Below are 17,479 nucleotides of genomic sequence, written 5' to 3' on the forward strand. Positions count from 1 at the left end.
TATATATGACGTATGACTTAGTATTGATATAGATTGATATATAACTGATAGCATCTATATCATTATATAGATCTATATATTATATGTATTGGATATATATATGAATATATATCTAGATATAGATATAGATAAATATCTATATGCAGATCTATATATGTAGATATATAGATATCTATATTTATATCTAATCTACATTATATAGGTATATATCTATATATTATCTATACTGTATATAGATAGATCTAATATGGATATAATCTCTCTGTATATGATAGATCTATATTATGGATATATATCTCTCTATATTTTATATTTATATACACATATATTCAATATTTTTATTTAATAGATATGCATCTATTTTGAATATGTATCAACATATATCAATATATAGCTGCAGATATAGAAACTCTTGCAGTGGGCTGTAATTAAGAAATAGTTAATAAATTAGGAAATAGCTAATAAATATCCTAAATATTAGAAAATAGTTTAAAAATGTCCCAAATATTGGGAAATAGTTAAAAACCAGCTCAATAAATCAGCTTCCAGCCGTGCCCACAGGGACTGTAGCACCGGCATTGTCCCACCCTCGCATCCGGCTGAAAATCAAATTTGGGAACTTTTATCGGAGTCAGAAAAGGCCTTAACACAGCCCCGCCCCCACACTGTCCCCGTGTCCCCTGCCCCCTCTCACGCTGTCCCCGTGTCCCCTGCCCTCCCTCACGCTGTCCCCTTGCCCATCTCCTCCTCACACTGTCCCTGTGTCCCTGCACACCCCACATTGTCCCCATGTCCCCTGCCCTCCCCACACTGTCCCCATGTCCCCTGCCCTCCCCATGCTGTCCCCATGTCCCCTGCCCTCCCCACGCTGTCCCCGTGTCCCTGCCCCCTCACACTGTCCCCGTGTCCCTGCCCTCCTCACGCTGTCCCCGTGTCCCCTGCCCCCTCTCACGCTGTCCCCGTGTCCCTGCCCTCTCACGCTGTCCCCGTGTCCCTGCCCCCCCCACACTGTCCCCATGTCCCCTGCCCTCCTCACGCTGTCCCCGTGTCCCTGCCCCCTCTCACACTGTCCCCGTGTCCCCTGCCCTCCTCACGCTGTCCCCGTGTCCCCTGCCCCCTCTCACGCTGTCCCCGTGTCCCCTGCCCTCCCCCACACTGTCCCATGTCCCCTGCCCCCTCTCAGCTGTCCCCTGTCCCCTCCCAGCCGAGGTGCAGAGTGAGACCGAGCGGATCTTTGAGCTGGCCCGGACGCTGCAGTTGGTGGCCCTGGACGCCGACACCATCAACCACCCAGCCCAGCTGGCCAAGACCTCGCTGGCGCCCATCATCGTCTACATCAAGATCACCTCCCCCAAGGTGGGTGTGAGCCCGGGGGGCACTGCCAGCCCCTCTCTGGGGACACCGGGCACTGCCAGCCCCTCCCTGGGCACAGCGGGCACTGCCAGCCCCTCCCTGGTGGCACTGGGCAGTGCCAGCCCCTCTCTGGGGACACCGGGCACTGCCAGCCCCTCCCTGGGGACTCTGGGCACTGCCAGCCCCTCCCTGGTGGCACTGGGCAGTGCCAGCCCCTCCCTGGGGACTCTGGGCACTGCCAGCCCCTCCCTGGGCACACCGGGCACTGCCAGCCCCTCTCTGGGGACACCCAGCACTGCCAGCCCCTCCCTGGGGGCACCCGGCACTGCCAGCCCCTCCCTGGGGACACCAGGCACTGCCAGCCCCTCCCTGGGCACACCGGGCACTGCCAGCCCCTCTCTGGGGACACCCAGCACTGCCAGCCCTTCCCTGGGGACACCGGGCACTGCCAGCCCCTCCCTGGGGACACCCGGGCACTGCCAGCGCCTCCCTGGGGACACCGGGCAGTGCCAGCCCCTCCCTGGGGACACCCGGCACTGCCAGCCCCTCCCTGGGCACACCGGGCACTGCCAGCCCCTCCCTGGGGACACCGGGATGCCAGCCCTCCCTGGGACACCGGCACTGCCGCCTCCCTGGTGCACTGGGCATGCCAGCCCTCCCTGGGACACCAGGCACTGCCAGCCCTTCCTGGCACACCGGGCCTGCCAGCCCCTCCCTGGGGACACCCGGCACTGCCAGCCCCTCCCTGGGGACACCGGGCACTGCCAGCCCCTCCCTGGAGACACCCGGCACTGCCAGCCCCTCCCTGGGCACACCGGGCACTGCCAGCCCCTCCCTGGGATCACCCGGTGGTGCCAGCCCCTCCCTGGGGACACCCGGCACTGCCAGCCCCTCCCTGGGGACACCGGGCACTGCCAGCCCCTCCCTGGGGACACCCAGCACTGCCAGCCCCTCCCTGGGGACACCGGGCAGTGCCAGCCCCTCCCTGGGGACACCGAGCAGTGTCCCCACGGCCACCCCGTGCTGTCCCCTCCTGCCCAGGTGCTGCAGAGGCTGGTGAAGTCCCGGGGCAAGTCCCAGGCCAAGCACCTCAACGTGCAGATGGTGGCTTCGGACAAGCTGGCACAGTGCCCACCTGTGAGTGTGCCCTGGTCACCGTGGTGCCACCCAGACTGACCCCACCCTGACCTGCCCCATATCTGCCCACCCTGTCCCATTGTCCCCTCCCTGTCCCATAGGCTCTGCCCCACATCCAGCTGTCCCTCCCTGTCCCATTGCCCCCTCCCTGTCCCATTGTCCCCACCCTGTCCCATTGTCCCCACCCTGTCCTATTGTCCCCTCCCTGTCCCATAGGTTCTGCTCCATATCCAGGTACCCCTCTGTGTCCCATTGTCCCCATCCTGTCCCATAAGGTTCCACCCTGTCCCATTATTCCCACCTCATACCCACCTGCTCCTTCCCGTCCCATTGTCCCCTCTCTGTCCCATAGGCTCTGTCCCACTGTCCCCTCCCTGTCCCATTGTCCCCACCCTGTCCCATAGACTCTGTCCCGCTGTCCCTACCCTGTCCCATAGGTTCTCTTCCATTGTCCCCTCTCTGTCCCATAGGCTCTGCCCCATTGTCCCCACCCTGTCCCATTGTCCCCACCCTGTCCCATAGGCTCTGTCCCACTGTCCCCTCCCTGTCCCACTGTCCCCACCCTGTCCATGGCTCCCATTGTCCCCACCTGCCCATGTCCCCCGTCCAGGCTCTGCCCCACTGTCCCCACCCTGTCCCATTGTCCCCACCCTGTCCCATAGGCTCTGCCCCATTGTCCCCACCCTGTCCCATTGTCCCCACCCTGTCCCATAGGCTCTGCCCCACTGTCCCCTCCCTGCCCCACTGTCCCCGCCCTGCCCCATTGTCCCCACCCTGTCCCATTGTCCCCACCCTGTCCCATAGGCTCTGCCCCGCTGTTCCCTCTCTGCCCCGCTGTCCCCTCCCTGCCCCGCTGTCCCCGCCCTGCCCCATTGTCCCCACCGTCCATTGTCCCACCTCCAGGCTTGCCCGCTGTCCCGCCCGCCATGTCCCCCCTCCCTGTCCCCACTGTCCAGGCTCTGCCCGTCCCTCCTGCCGCTGTCCCTCCCTGCCCCGCTGTCCCCGCCCCACCTGGCACCGGTCCCCTCCCCAGGAGATGTTCGACATCGTGCTGGACGAGAACCAGCTGGAGGAGGCCTGCGAGCACCTGGCCGAGTACCTGGAGGCCTACTGGAAGGCCACGCACCCGCCCAGCAGCAACCCCCCGAACCCGCTGCTGAGCCGCACCATGGCCACGGCCGCGCTGGCCGCCAGCCCCGCGCCCGTCTCCAACCTCCAGGTACAGGTGCTCACCTCCCTGCGCAGGAACCTCAACCTCTGGGGCCGCCAGGCCACCCCCAGCCCCCCCGGAGCCCCCCTGGAGGAGCACGCGCTGTGAGGCGGCGGCGGGGACGCTGGGGACACCGGGGACAGCGGGACACGGGACAGCGGGGACAGCCCGCAGCCCTCGGGAGATCCCTGGGATCGGGGACAGTCTGGGGAGTCACAGCCCCCCACAGGTGTGGGATTGTCCCTAGGGTCACCTGTCCTGGGATCGGGGACAGCCTGGGGAGTCACAGCCCCCCTGAGGTGTGGGATTGTCCCTAGGGTCACCTGTCCTAGGATCAGGATGACTCCAGGGGAATATGACCCTTTTCAGGTGTGGGATTGTCCCTGAGGTCACCTGTCCTGGGATCGGGGACAGCCTGGGGAGTCACAGCCCCCCTGAGGTGTGGGATTGTCCCTGAGGTCACCTGTCCTAGGATTGGGGACAGCCTGGGGAGTCACAGCCCCCCCCCACAGGTGTGGGATTGTCCCTGAGGTCACCTGTTCTAGGATCAGGATGACTCCAGGGGAATATGACCCTTTTCAGGTGTGGGATTGTCCCTGGTCCTAGGATCAGGGTCACCCTAGGGGACTGTGGCCCTCCCCAGTTGTGGGATTGTCCCTGAGGTCACCTGTCCTGGGACAATCAGACTCTCCACCCTGGGATTGGGGCCACCCCTGGGGTTAGGGTCACCCCATGGGACTGTGGTCCCAAGGTGTGGGGTCACCTGCCCTGGGGACCCTGGGATCAGGGCAGCCCATGGGATTGGGGTCACCATGGGGAAGCAGAGCCCCCCAGGAGTGGGACCAGCCCTGGGATTGTTCCTTTGGGAACCTGTGCCCCCCCAGGGGGACTGCAGGGACTGTTCCTGGCATCGGGGTCACCCCAGGGAGCTGCTCCCATTCCTGGATTGGGGCCATCCTGGGGATCTCTTCCTGCCTGGGCCTGCTGCCAGCCCCACATTTGGGGTCTCCTGGGAGTCTGTGCCTGCTCCTGGAGCTGCCCTGGAGATTGGGGACCCCCAGGATCTGCCCCTCTCAAGACCCACCCTGTGCCTTCCAGACCCCATTCCCACACCTCTGGGGGAGAGGGTTTGGGGGTGTCCTGGGCAGGTTGGGTGGGGGGCACAGCCCCATCCCACCGTGTGAGCCGGGGCTCCTGCAGCCCCCCCCGGGGCTGGGGACAGACAGGGGACAGAGAGGGGACACGTGTCCTGTGTTGTCTGTCGCTAAATCTCCCAGCGAGCCTGACTTGCTGGGGCTCCATCCCCCTCCCCCGCGCTGCTGCCCTTCCCCATTGCCCGCCCCGCTGCCATCGTGTCACCCACCAGAGGCTGGCCAGGAGCGTGTGTCCCCCACTAACCCCCCACTAACGCCCCCCGAGTGCCCCCAGCCCGTCCATCCCCGCATGGTGTGCTCGCTTCTCGCACCCAGGCTCCGCACCCGGAGGGGGAGCACGGCCGCCTCCGGCAGGGCCCGGGGGACTCGGGGGGCCGCGGGCAGGGCAGGGTCCCCCCGCCACCCTCCCGCCCGGGCCCCCGCAGCCTGGCCCGCCAGGACACCTTCGACTCGGAGGCTCCGGGCAGCCGGGACTCGGAGCCCGGCGATTCCTGCTGCATGGACATCGAGATGGATCCCGTCGAGGAGGAGCCGCCGGGCACTCCCGGGGCCGGACCGCAGCCCCCGCCCGGCTCCTGGGACGGGGCCGAGCCCGGGCTGCGGGGCCGAGCCAAGGGCCAGGAGCCGCTGGGCCAGAGCGATGGCGAGGGCTGGGGCCGGGACGTTTACATGCGTTAGGATGAGGGGGTGCGGGCAGCGCTGGTTTTGGGGTGCGGGCCAGCCCCGCTGGTTGCCTTCGTGCCCGCCCTTCGTGCCCGGCCAGCAGTGCCCCGGGGGCGCCCCCTGCCCCGCTCTCGGCTGAGGGGGGGTCTCCCCCTGCCGCAGCCCCCCAGCATCGCGCGGTGCCTCGGGCCCTCCCTGCCCGCCAGCGACAGCAAGTGACCAAAGGGGACCCGGCGTGTCCCCGTCCCCCAGGCGCGGGGTGGGGGCCGTGCCCCCCTCCCCAGCCCTGCCCGCTGGGTGCCCCCCGCTTCTCCATGGTGCTCTCGGCTGCGGCGGTCCCCGGAGCTGGCCGTGGCCGTGGGGGGTCCCCGCCAGCTGCCCCCCAGCCTGGCAGTGCCCTGGCACTGCCCCCACAGCCCCCTGCCCTGCCGGGGGGTGCATGCGTGTGTGTGCAGGGCTCTGGGGGCTCCCCGCTGCCCCAGGCTGTGCCCCCCGAGGTGCTGCCTGCCCGGGGGGGTGGGGGGGCGGTCTGCATGTGTTTGCCTTGGAGGGGCTCTGCCTGAATTGGGGGGTGGGGGGGTGAATCTGAGCCAGTTTTGGGGGTCTAACCTGTGCTAACAGCTGCCCAGCCCTGGCCTGCTGGGGGGGGTCGTGCTGTCCTGGCACTGCCAGGCCCCGGCCCCCCCTTCCCCAGCCCCCCCTCCCTTCCCGTTTCAACCCACCCTCCCCCCCCGCTGTGCCTGTCCACGCTCGCCCTGTCCAGCCGTGTCCGTCTGTCCGTCTGTCCGTGAGCCTCTGTCCGTCCCCGCCCTCCCGCACCCCGGGGCACTGCCTTGTCCTGTGCCCGCCCCGGGGCGTCCCCTGTGCCCCCCCAGCTCTGCGGGGTGACCACACCAGGGTGGCCTGGGGACACCCCCATGTCCAGCCCTCACCGCGGGACGGGGCTTGTCCCACTTTTTGGGCAGCCCCTCGCCCCCCACCCCCATTCCTGGGGGTCCCCGGGGTCACTGCCTTACCCAGACCACCAGCCCGGGTCGGGGGGCTTGGGGGCACCCAGCTCTGCCGCTGCCAAGCCGCCACCCGCGTGTGCCTCAGTTTCCCCCTGTTTTTCGGGGGGGGGGACTCGGTGTCACTGCCTGCCAAGTGCTTTGAGCCCCCCCTGCCCCAGCGCTCGCCCCCGTGGCAGCCAAACTCCGGGCAGTGGGGTCCCCCCGGCCTCCCCCGCGGGGCAGAGGGACGTCCCGTATTTATGTGACTCCACAAACTTTTAATTTAAAGACCCGACAAAAATGTATTTTATTTATTTATTCTCGTTGGCGTGTGTGCGTGCGTGTGTGTGTGTGGCGGGGGGGACTCGCCCCGCTCGCTTGGTTCTTTGTAATAAACATTTCGGTGAGACCTGTCCCCCCTGCCTGAGCCTGCTGGGGCCTGGGGGGACACGGGGGACACGAGGGGACACGGGGGGCTGCGGTCACCGCCGCTGGACGGGGCACAGCTCAGCTCTGAGGATGGAGCCGGGACCCGCCCGGCTCTGAGGAAGGGGAAGGGGCGAGGGTCCAGCGCGGGGGTCGGGGGGCTCCAGCCCCCCGGGGGTGGCCAGCGCCAGCCACCGGGCTCAGCGCGGCGCTGGGCCGGGTTTATCGGCGCTGGGCCGGCTCGGGACACGCTGTGGTCGCGATATTTACAGGCAATAAATTACACCGCGGGCGCTCAGGGCCGCCGGCACCGCCACTCGCTCTTCTCCGGCCGGTACTCGAACGCTTTCCTGCGGACAGCACACGGCGACATCGGTGACACCTCAGCCCTGTCCCCCCCCAACCCAGGGCTGTACCCAGGTGTCCCCCACGCCCCCCGCCCGGCCCGGCACCCCGTACTCACTCTCTGGAGGGCACCGAGGGCCGGCACACCAGCCCGGCCTGGCACGGGCACACCTGGTTGATGCTGAAGGCGAGACCCCCGGGGGGGACGTGGCAGCTCTGGGCCAGTGCCAGGCGCCGCTGGCACACCCGCTCCCCGTGCTGGCGAGCGCAGCAGCCGCCGGGGCCGCACTCCTCGTCCCGCTGGCACCGCGCTCCTGGTGGCACAGAAAGTGGCATTAGGGGACCGAGACCCCCACTCTGACCCGCGGCACCCCCTGGTTTAGCACCGCTCCAGCATGGCATCCGAACCAAGCGAGAGGGGCGAGTCCCCCCCCGTGCCAGCCCCCCACTCACCGTCCTGCCCGGGGGGCACGGGCTGCTGGCACTTGCCGAACATGCAGACGAGCCCGGGGGCGCAGTGGGGGTCGTGGCGGCAGTAGTGGCCCGCGGGCCGCGTGGGCAGGCACAGCCCGAAGTGCTCGTCACAGAAGTGCCCGTGGGCGCAGGGGGTGGCGGGGCTGCACGGGGTCACCTGCGGAGGGGGGGACACGGCTCGTCATGGGGGGCACACCTCATCCCCCACCCCATTCCATCCCTGACCCCGAGACAGGCGCAAAACCCCGTCTGCTCAAGGTTGGTGCGGGGGTCTTGGGGTGACTTTGGGGGGCCGGGCGCTCTGCCAGCCTGGGCTGCTTCCAGGATTTTTTCCTCGGGAAAAGAAAACCAGGGCGGCGGGGGAGGGGGACAATGCAGGGGGCAGGGAGATCCCTACAAAATTCCTGCTCCAGGTGAGGCTCGAACTCACAACCTCGGCATCGCTCGTGTACCGCTCTATAAGTACCGCGCGCTGACCGATTGCGCCACTGGAGCGCCCGGCGCCACCCGCCGCCACCGCGCCCCCTGGCGGCCCCGCGCCGCCGCGCCCCGGCCGCCGCCGGAGCTCCGTGTGCCCCTCCCGGGGGGAGATGGAACCCCCTGTGTGCCCCCCGGATGGAGATGGAACCCCCTGTGTGCCCCCCGGATGGAGATGGAACCCCCTGTGTGCCTCCCGGATGGAGGTGGAACCCCCTCTGTCTGCTCCCGGCTGGACATGTCCCCCAGTGTGCCCCCCCCGGCTGGAGATGGACCCCTCATGCCCACTCCTGGCTGAAGACAGACTCCCCGTGTACACCCCCGACTGGACACGGACTCCCCGTGTCCACTCCCGGCTGGAATCAACCCCCGTGTGCCCCCCTGGCTGCCCGCCCCCGTGTCCCTGTCCCCGTCAGAGCACTGTGGGGGGACCGCGGGTGACACTCGCTGCAAACCCGTCCCCTGCTCCCACCCCGGCTGCAGCTTCTGCACCTGCCCTGCGCCCCCTCTGTGCCCACCCTGCTGCAAATTCTGCCTCCACACCACCCTCGTAGCCCTGAGCCCACCCTGGCTGTAAATTCTGCCTGAGCCCAGCCCCGTGCCCACCCTGAGCCTACCCTGGCTGCAAACCCAGCTCTGTGCCCACCCTGAGCCACCCTGAGCCTACCCTGGCTACAAACCCAGCTCTGTGCCCACCCTGAGCCCACCCTGCCACCCTGGCTACAAACCCAGCTCCGAGCCCACCCTGGCTGTCTCCCATCCCTGCTGTCCCCCAGGACCCCCCACCCGAGTGTCCCCCCTTCCTCACCTCCTCCAGGTCGGTCCCGGGGGTCCTGCCCAGGGCGGCGGCATCGGGCGAGTTTTGGGGCAGGGAGAACATCCATGCCCAGAGGTGCCCGGCGGCGGGTGGCAGGAGCCAGGCGACGAGGCAGAGGACGGCCGGCGATGTCACCATGGTGCTGGCGGTGGCGGTGCCAGCCCGGCCGGCCCGCGGGGTTTTTGTAGCCACGGGCTCGCTGGCCCCCCGCTGCTAAAAGTGTTTGCCCACCTAATGGGGTGGGAGGAGGCAATCAGGGGTTAAGGGATTTCCATAATTGCCAGCCTTCCCCTCGGGGGGGGCACCGGCCCCACAGCAAACAGACCCCCCGGAGCAGTCTGGCTCCGGCGCCAGCCCCGGGCACAGCCTGGGGTGCCCTGCGTGCCCCCCCCCATCTCAGAATGACGATTTTGGGGACAGTTTGGGGTGTCCTGTGTGCCCCCCACGCTAGGAATGATGGTGATTTGGGTGTCCTGTGTGTCCCCGCAGCTCTGGGTGGTGATTTGGGGTGTCCTGTGTGTCCCCACAGCTCGGGGTGGTGATTTTGGGGTTCTCTGTGTGCCCCACAGCTCGAGGTGGTGATTTTGGGGACAGTTTGGGGTGTCCTGCGTGCCCCCCCCACCTCAGAATGACGATTTTGGGGACAGTTTGGGGTGTCCTGTGTACCCCCGCAGCTCTGGGTGGTGATTTTGGGACAGTTTGGGGTGTCCTGTGTGCCCCCACGGCTAGGAATGATGGTGATTTGGGGTGTCCTGTGTGTCCCCGCAGCTCTGGGTGGTGATTTGGGGTGTCCTGTGTGCCCCCAAGGCTCGGGGTGGTGATTTTGGGGACAGTTTGGGGCGTCCTGTGTGTCCCCACAGCTCGGGGTGGTGATTTTGGGGTTCTCTGTGTGCCCCACAGCTCGAGGTGGTGATTTTGGGGACAGTTTGGGGCATCCTGTGTGTCCCTCCACCTCATAATGACGATTTTGGGGCAGTTTGAGGTGCCCTGTGTGCCCCCGCAGCTCTGGGTGGTGATTTTGGGGTGCCCGGTGAGCCCCCGCAGCTCGGGGTGATGATTTTGGGGGCAGTTTGGGGTGTCCTCTGTGCCCCCACGGCTCGGAATGATGGCAATTTGGGGTGCCCTGTGTGCTCCCATGGCTCTGGGAGGTGATTTGGGGTGTCCTGTGTGCCCCCAAGGCTCGGGGTGGTGATTTTGGGGACAATTTGGGGCTCTCTGTGTGCCCCCGCAGCTCGGGTTGGTGATTTTGGGGTTCTCTGTGTGCCCCACAGCTCGAGGATGGCAATTTGGGGTGCCCTGTGTGCCCCCACAGCTCGGAATGATGATTTGGGGTGCAGTTTGGGGCTCCCCGTGTCCCCCCGTAGCTCAGAGGGATTTGGGGTGCAGTTTGGGGTTCCTTGTGCCTCCCCCACAGCCCGGAATGATTTGGGGTGCAGTTTGGGGTGCCCCCCACATCTCAGGAGGGGGGTGGGTGCAGTTTGGGGTGCTCTGTGTCCCCTCCAGCCCCTCAGATCCCCCACCCCACGTCTCGAGGATCCCCCCACAGCTCGGGGGGCTGGTACATTTTGGGGTACCCTGTGCCCCCCAACCCCACAATTCTCTGATTTTTTCCCCTTTCCCGGAGCGGGCACAGCGGGAATGAGGAGGAGGCAGAGGGAAAAGTGGGGGGCAAAGGCTGCGACCCCCAAAAGGGGCAGCGATGGGCACAGGGCTGGCACCAGCCCCGTGTTTGGGTGTCCCCAGTGCCCCCCCATCGCCGCCCCCTCCCCACGGGGGTGAGGGAATCTTGGGGATCCCCCCACAGCTCGGGGAGCTGGCTGGTACATTTTGGGGTACCCTGTGCCCCCAAACCCCACAATTCCCTGGATTTTCCCCTTTCCCGGAGCGGGCACAGCGGGAATGAGGAGGAGGCAGAGGGAAAATTGGGGGGGGCAAAGGCTGCGACCCCCAGAACGGGCACAGGGCTGGCACCAGCCCCGTGTTTGGGTGTCCCCCGTGCCCCCCCACTGCCGCCCCCTCCCCCCGGGGGTGAGGGGATTGGCACCTTCCCTAACGCCCCCGCGAATGGGCTGCGAGCCCGGCCCTTATCGCCCGGCCCTTATCGCAGCCCGCGGACCCCCCCCCGCCGAGCGCGGCCCCCAGACGGTGTCACCTCCGTGTCCCCAAACACGCGGGGGGCTCCGGCCCCGCGCTCCCCCAGAGCCCTGCAATACACTTCGGGTCCCTCCAGGTGCAATTTGGGGGGTCCAGGGTGCCCCTAACCTCGGAATGACGATTGTGGGTGCAATTTGGGGTGCCCTGTGTGCCCCCGACCTCGGAATGATGATTGTGGGTGCAATTTGGGATGTCCTGTGTGCCCCCACAGCTCGGAATGATTTTGGGCACAGTCTGGGGTGTCCTGTGTGCTCCCATGGCTCGGGGTGATGATTTGGGGTGTCCTGTGTGCCCCCACACCTTGGAATGATGATTCTGGGGCATTTTGGGATGCCCTGTGTGCTCCCATAGCTTGGAATGATTTGGGGTGCAATTTGGGGTGTCCTGTGCCCTCCCACGGCTCAGGGTGGCGATTTGGGGTATCCTGTGAGCCTCCACACCGCGGGGTGGTGATTTTGGGTTCATTTTGGGGTGCCCTGTGTGCCCCCATAGCTCAGGGTGATGATTTTGGGTGCAGTTTGGGGTTCTCTGTGTACCCCCATAGCTTCGAATGATTTTGGGGACAGTTCGGGGTGCCCTGTGTGCCCCCACAGGTCGGGGTGACATTTTGGGGTGTCCTGAGTGCTCCCATAGCTCAGGGTGGTGATTTTGGGGCCATTTTAGGGTGCCCTGTGTGCTCCCATAGCTTGGAATGATTTTGGGTGCAATTTGGGGTGCCCTGTGTGCCCCCACAGCTCAGGGAGGCGATTTGGGGTGTCCTGTGTGGCCCCACACCTCGAAATGTTGATTTTGGGTGCAGTTTGGGGTTCTCTGTGTGCTCCCATAGCTTTGAATGATTTTGGGGACAGTTCGGGGTGCCCTGTGTGCTCCCCTGGCTCGGGGTGACAATTTGGGGTGCCCTGTGTACCCCCACAGCTCGGAACGATGATTTTGGGTGGATTTTGGGTTCAATTCGGGCTGTCCTGTGTCCCCCCACCCCTCAAGGTGACAATTTGTAGACTCCCCCCCCCCCCAAATGTTCACCCCCCCGGGCCACCCCCGCTGCCGCCGTGCCTCAGTTTCCCCAGCCGTGAATCGCTGGGGGTCGCTCTGGGGGTGACACAAACACCGTGGGGTGACCCCAGATTTTCCTCCCGGTGCTCCGGGACCGGCGGGGCCGCCAAGATCCGTCCCCCACCCCCCTCCCGCCCCCTCCCCGCGTGTTTGCCCGGCGGCTTTGGGAGCAAATATTGACCCCGCTCCGGGACACCATCGCTGTCCCCATCCGTCCCCCGCTGCGCCCCCGCCCAGCGCGACATGTCGCGATAATACCCCCCCCCCCCAGCGCCACGGGAGTCCCGGACGGCGACTCTGCCCCCCCAAACCCCCCCGCCTGGCTGTTTGGGGGGGTCCCAAGCACCCCCAAAATACTGGAGGGGCTGGAGGTGCCGGGTGAGCGCTCGGGGCTGCCCCGGGGGGTTTGGGGGATTTGGGGGGGGGTGGGCTTTGGGGTTTGGGGTTTTGGGGGTTTTGGGAGGTTTGGGGTTTTGGGGGGGCCGTGTTCTCCCCAGGGGCACTCGGGGGGAGCCGGGGGGGACATCGAGGTGTGAGGCAGTGGGCGGGGGGCTCTGTGGGTGGGAGGGGGTTTCGTGTTTGTGGGGTGTCTTGGATTGGGGGTGTCCGTGATTAAGGGGTGTCAGTGGGTGGAGGAGTTTTGGATTAGGGCTGTTTTGGATTGAGGGGTGTCAGTGATTGGGGGATGTCCGTGTTTGTGGGGTGTCAGGGATTGGGGGTGTCAGGAAACGAGGGATGCCCGTATTTGTGGGGGTGTCCCGGACAGTAACAGTGCTATTAGCAGCGGCGAGAAACATTCCGCACCGGGGGTATAGCTCAGTGGTAGAGCATTTGACTGCAGATCAAGAGGTCCCCGGTTCAAATCCGGGTGCCCCCTTGTTTTTCTCCCCTTTTTGGGGGAGTCCCACTCTGTTTTTCTCACCCCTTTTATTTACCCCCCGACTCCCCAGCAGCGAGGGGAGGCCGCGTCCCGGGGATGGACGAACATTCCCGAAGCTCCTGGGCGCAGGGTTGTCCTGCTGCCGGCTCTGCCTCCATCCCTTCCCTTCCCATCCCATCCCAGCCCTTCCCAATTCCATCCCCACCCCCGGGCCCGCCCCCGGCCCCGCCCGGCTCCGGCTCCGGCTCCGCTCGGTGCGCGGCTCCCGGGGGTCCCGGCCCATGGCGGGGAGCTGAGCCCCCCGACCCCCACCATGCTCTGGGGGGGCTTCCTCCTGCTCTGCCTGCTCCGCGGGGCGCTGGGCGCAGGTACGGGGGGCTGGGGGGGCGAGCTAAGGGGGGACCGCGGGATTGGGGGTGCAGGGGGGGTCCTAGCCGTGCCCTGGGGGTCTGTCCGGGGGTCCCGGGGTTCTGTGTGCCCCCTCTGTGCTGTGCTTTGGGGGTGTCTCCGTGTCCCCCCCCAACCCGCAGGTGGGTGTCCCGCTGCGCCCCGCGGGTGGGGATCCCGCTCCCCACCCTGTGCTCCCCCCTGCCCCAAAATCTCTGCAGCCAAATTGGGGTGTCCGGACCCCCCATCTGTGCTGGGCTGGGACAGAGGAGGGGGCTGTCCCCGCTGCTGGGGTGTCCCCACGTCCCCCGTCCCACCCCCACCGCGGCACGGCTGGCGCTGTCCTGGCTGGGGGTGAGATTTTGGGGAGCCTTCAGGGGGGTCTCTGCTCTCTGATAGGGCTGGACCCCCCTGTGCCCCCCAGGGATGGCAAGTGTGACCCGGCCCAGAGCCCCCCTCTGCCCCTAGGTCCAGCCCAGCCCTGCTCCCCCCGTGCCTCAGTTTCCCCTCCCGGAGACCCGGGAGCAGAACCCAGCCCCGGGAGCTCATTAGGCAGCAATTAGCAATTAACTCCCATGGGGCGGCGGTGGGACCCCGCTCCCACGGGCGGGGGGTGGGGGCTGTGCAGTGTCCCCGCTTGGGGACAGACGTCCCGGCTGTGTCCCCGCCGTGGGCGAGCTGCTGTCCCCACCGCCTCCGCCCGCGCCGCGCTGCCAGAAACCTCCTGATTCTCGGCAGATTTGGTCCCAAATGCCTTTTTTATCCTCCCCCCCACTCCCCAGCCGTGTTCCGGCCTCCGCGGGGCTGGGGCGATGCGTGGAGGGGGGGAGGGAGGCGGATTTTGGCTCCTTGGGACCTGCCCTGGCACCCGGACCCCGTCCCAGCCTGGGATGCTTGGGGACATCCAGGACACTGGTGCCACATTTGTGTCGCTTTCCTCTCGTTGGGGTCGCGCTGGTGCGTGCGGGGGCTGCCACTGCCACTTGCGGGTGTTGTCCCCAGCTGTCCCCCCCCATGGCAGAGGTCGCTGTCACCTGTCCCTGCACCTGCGGCCACCGCGGCCCCTTCCCCGCCTCTCCATCCCTGCTGAAGGAGGCTCAGACCCCTCAAACTCGTGTCCCAGCGTCGCTGGGGGACACGACAGACCCCAGGGGGTGCCACTGACCCCTCCCCGTGTGTCCCCAGGACGCCCCCCCGGCAGCGAGGCGCGGAGAGCTCGGGACGCGGCCGAAGGGACCCGCATCAGCCAGGACCTGGGGGGTGGCAGCCTGGCCATCGACACCCTGCCGGCCAACGAGACCCGCATCGTGGTGAGGGTCCCCGCGTCCGGACCCCCGCCCCGACCCCCACCCGCGTCTGTGCCCCGACCCCCGCCCCGACCCCCGCCCGCCCCCGCCCCCAGAGCTGTCCCCAGTCCTGCTCCAGTTCTGTGGGGCTGGATCCCTCATCTCCAGGGGTTAATTACACCCCAGAGAAGATAATTACACCCAGAGTGGATAATTACAGCCCCGGGATCCCTGCCGGCCCTGCCCGTGCTTCTCCGTGCGGGTGACACGCGGGGACAACGCCGCTGTCCCCTGGTGTCGAGGGGGGTCCTCTGCTCGTGTCACCTTGTGGGACACCTCCCCCGGCTCTCCCAGCCTAATTAGCCGCCCTCAATTAGCTCCGGGTTATTTGTGGCAGCCGCGGGAGTTCCCCGCGCTCTCACTGGGGGATGGGAGGGGTTTTTGGAGGACGGTGACATGTCCCGCTGGTTTTGGTGGCACTCAGGGGACAAAGTGGCTTTCACTCTGCTCCAGCTCATCCTTTGGGGATGGAGAGGAACCATGAAAAATCCCAGCCTGGAAGGGTTTAAAAATACCCCAAAGCCACCGGTGACATTTTGGAGATGCTGGGGAACCACAGGGAGGGTGTGATGGTGCCTGTGGAGGGAAAAGCAGCAATTTCCCGGGAAATTTTTGGGATCTGCCCCTGGACTGGGGCCACGGGCAAGGTCACAGGTGCATCTCACCCTGTGCAGGGCCTGGAGGGGTTTTCCCCTCTCTCCTCCCAAAATACCCCAAGTTTGGGGGTATTTTATTATTTATTTTATTATTTAATATCATTCAAATTTTTATTATTTAAGAAACAATTTTTTCCACTTTTCTCCAAAAAAATTTTTCCCAAACCAACTAAAAAAACTCTCCAAACAATTAAACCTACTTTCTAAAAAAACCCTCCAAAATTCTCTCCCTAAACCAAAACAAATACATTATCCCGGATTTATCCCAGATTTTCCCTGGGTTTTTCCTGGGTCTATCCTGGATTTTTTCAGGGTTTATCCCGGATTTTTCCAGGGTTTATCCCAGATTTTTCCAGGATTTATCCCAGATTTTTCCAGGATTTATCCCAGTTTTTTTCCTGGATTTATCCCTACTTTCCTACGCTGGATTTTTCCTGATTTATCCCCGGATTTATCCCCGATTATCCCCGGATTTATCCCCGGATTTATCCCCGGATTTATCCCCGGATTTATCCCATTTTTTCCCTGATTTTCCCTGGATTTATCTCAGATTTTCCCCGGATTTATCCCTGGATTAATCCCTGGATTTATCCCCGGATTTATCCCCGGATTTATCCCCGGATTTATCCCATTTTTTCCCTGATTTTCCTTGGATTTATCCCTGGATTTATCCCAGATTTTCCCCTGGATTTATCCCAGTTTTTTCCCTGGTTTTCCCTGGATTAATCCCAGATTTATCCCAGATTTTCCCTGGATTTACCCCTGCTTTATTCCGGGACCCCATCCCTGCTGCTCAGCACCCTCCCACCCCGAGGGTCACCCCGTGCCACCGTGTCCCCGTGTCCCCACAGGAGGACAACCACAGCTACTACGTGTCGCGGATCTACGGCCCGGGGGACGCGCGGCGCCGCGGGCTCTGGGTGGAGCTGGCCAACGCCAACGCCACCGGGAGCCACGTCCGGGTGCACGGGATCCTCTCCAACACCCACCGGCAGGCCTCGGTGAGCCCCGGTGTCCCCATGTCCCTGGGTGAGCCCCGGGTGTCCCCATGTCCCTGGGTGAGCCGCGGGGGCCCTGTGAGAGGCTTGGGAAGTTCCTGTGAGGGTTTGGGAAGTGTTTGTGGCCTCCTGGTTCTCCCAGGAATGAAGGAACCTGCAGGGTCCCTCTCTCCCATCCCTCTGTCTCCCATCGGTCCCTCTCTCCCATCCTTCTCTCTCTCTCCCATCCTTCTCTCTCTCTCCCATCCTTCTCTCTCTCTCCCATCCTTCTCCCTCTCTCCCATCCCTCTCTCTCTCCCATCCTTCTCTCTCTCTCCCATCCTTCTCTCTCTCTCCCATCCTTCTCTCTCTCCCATCCTTCTCTCTCTCCCATCCTTCTCTCTCTTTCCCATCCTTCTCCCTCTCTCCCATCCTTCTCTCTCTCTCCCATCCCTCTCTCTCTCTCTCTCTCCCATCCTTCTCTCTCTCTCCCATCCTTCTCCTCTCTCTCCCATCCTTCTCTCTCTCTCCCATCCCTCTCTCTTCCATCCCTCTCCCCATTCCCAGAGTTTTCCTGAGGGCTGATTGTGTCTGTCCCTCTCTCCCCCCCACAGAGGATTGTCCTGTCCTTTGACTTCCCCTTCTACGGCCACCTCCTGCGGCAGGTCACCATCGCCACCGGCGGTGAGCAGGGCCGGGACACGGGCTGGGATCTGTGGGGTCCATGGGATGGGATGGGATTGATGGGATCCATGGGATGGGATCCATGGGATGGGATCCATGGGATCGGACCCATGGGATGGGGTGGGATCCACGGGATTGGATCCATGGGATGGGATGGACAGGATGGGATCCATGGGATAGGATCCATGAGTTCCATGGGACGGGATGGACAGGATGGGATGGGATGGACAGGATGGGATGGAGAGGATGGGATTGATGGGATCCATGGGATAGGATCCATGAGTTCCATGGGATGGG

At 64.6% G+C, this 17,479-nt stretch overlaps 2 protein-coding genes and 2 non-coding genes across 4 annotated transcripts in view; 3 read left to right on the forward strand and 1 right to left on the reverse strand.

The window, feature by feature from the left end:
* Positions 1-5: 5 nt before the first annotated feature.
* CACNB1 (calcium voltage-gated channel auxiliary subunit beta 1) lies at positions 6-6,921 on the forward strand. The gene is made up of 5 exons (XM_050985518.1): positions 6-10; positions 981-1,356; positions 2,395-2,490; positions 3,524-3,709; positions 5,170-6,921. Exons 1-5 carry the CDS (start codon positions 6-8, stop codon positions 5,530-5,532), a joined length of 1,026 nt encoding a protein of 341 aa, XP_050841475.1. The 3' UTR covers positions 5,533-6,921.
* Positions 6,922-8,156: 1,235 nt separating this feature from the next.
* Positions 8,157-8,246, reverse strand: TRNAI-UAU (transfer RNA isoleucine (anticodon UAU)). Its single transcript is given in 2 exon segments — positions 8,157-8,192; positions 8,209-8,246. It is a non-coding gene; the product is annotated as a tRNA-Ile (tRNA).
* A 4,811-nt stretch (positions 8,247-13,057) lies between these two features.
* Positions 13,058-13,129, forward strand: TRNAC-GCA (transfer RNA cysteine (anticodon GCA)). The gene has a single exon. It is a non-coding gene; the product is annotated as a tRNA-Cys (tRNA).
* A 237-nt stretch (positions 13,130-13,366) lies between these two features.
* Positions 13,367-17,479, forward strand: part of LOC127060839 (plexin domain-containing protein 1-like) — a 4,632-nt gene continuing 519 nt past the window's right edge. The window contains exons 1-4 of the mRNA XM_050985519.1: positions 13,367-13,500; positions 14,705-14,829; positions 16,373-16,522; positions 17,113-17,213. Of these exons, the coding sequence (XP_050841476.1) occupies positions 13,446-13,500; positions 14,705-14,829; positions 16,373-16,522; positions 17,113-17,213 (431 nt within the window). The 5' untranslated portion in view covers positions 13,367-13,445. The remainder of the gene's footprint in view (positions 13,501-14,704; positions 14,830-16,372; positions 16,523-17,112; positions 17,214-17,479) is intronic.

This window comes from Serinus canaria, chromosome 27 (genome assembly GCF_022539315.1).
Source record: "Serinus canaria isolate serCan28SL12 chromosome 27, serCan2020, whole genome shotgun sequence".
NCBI lineage: Eukaryota > Metazoa > Chordata > Aves > Passeriformes > Fringillidae > Serinus > Serinus canaria.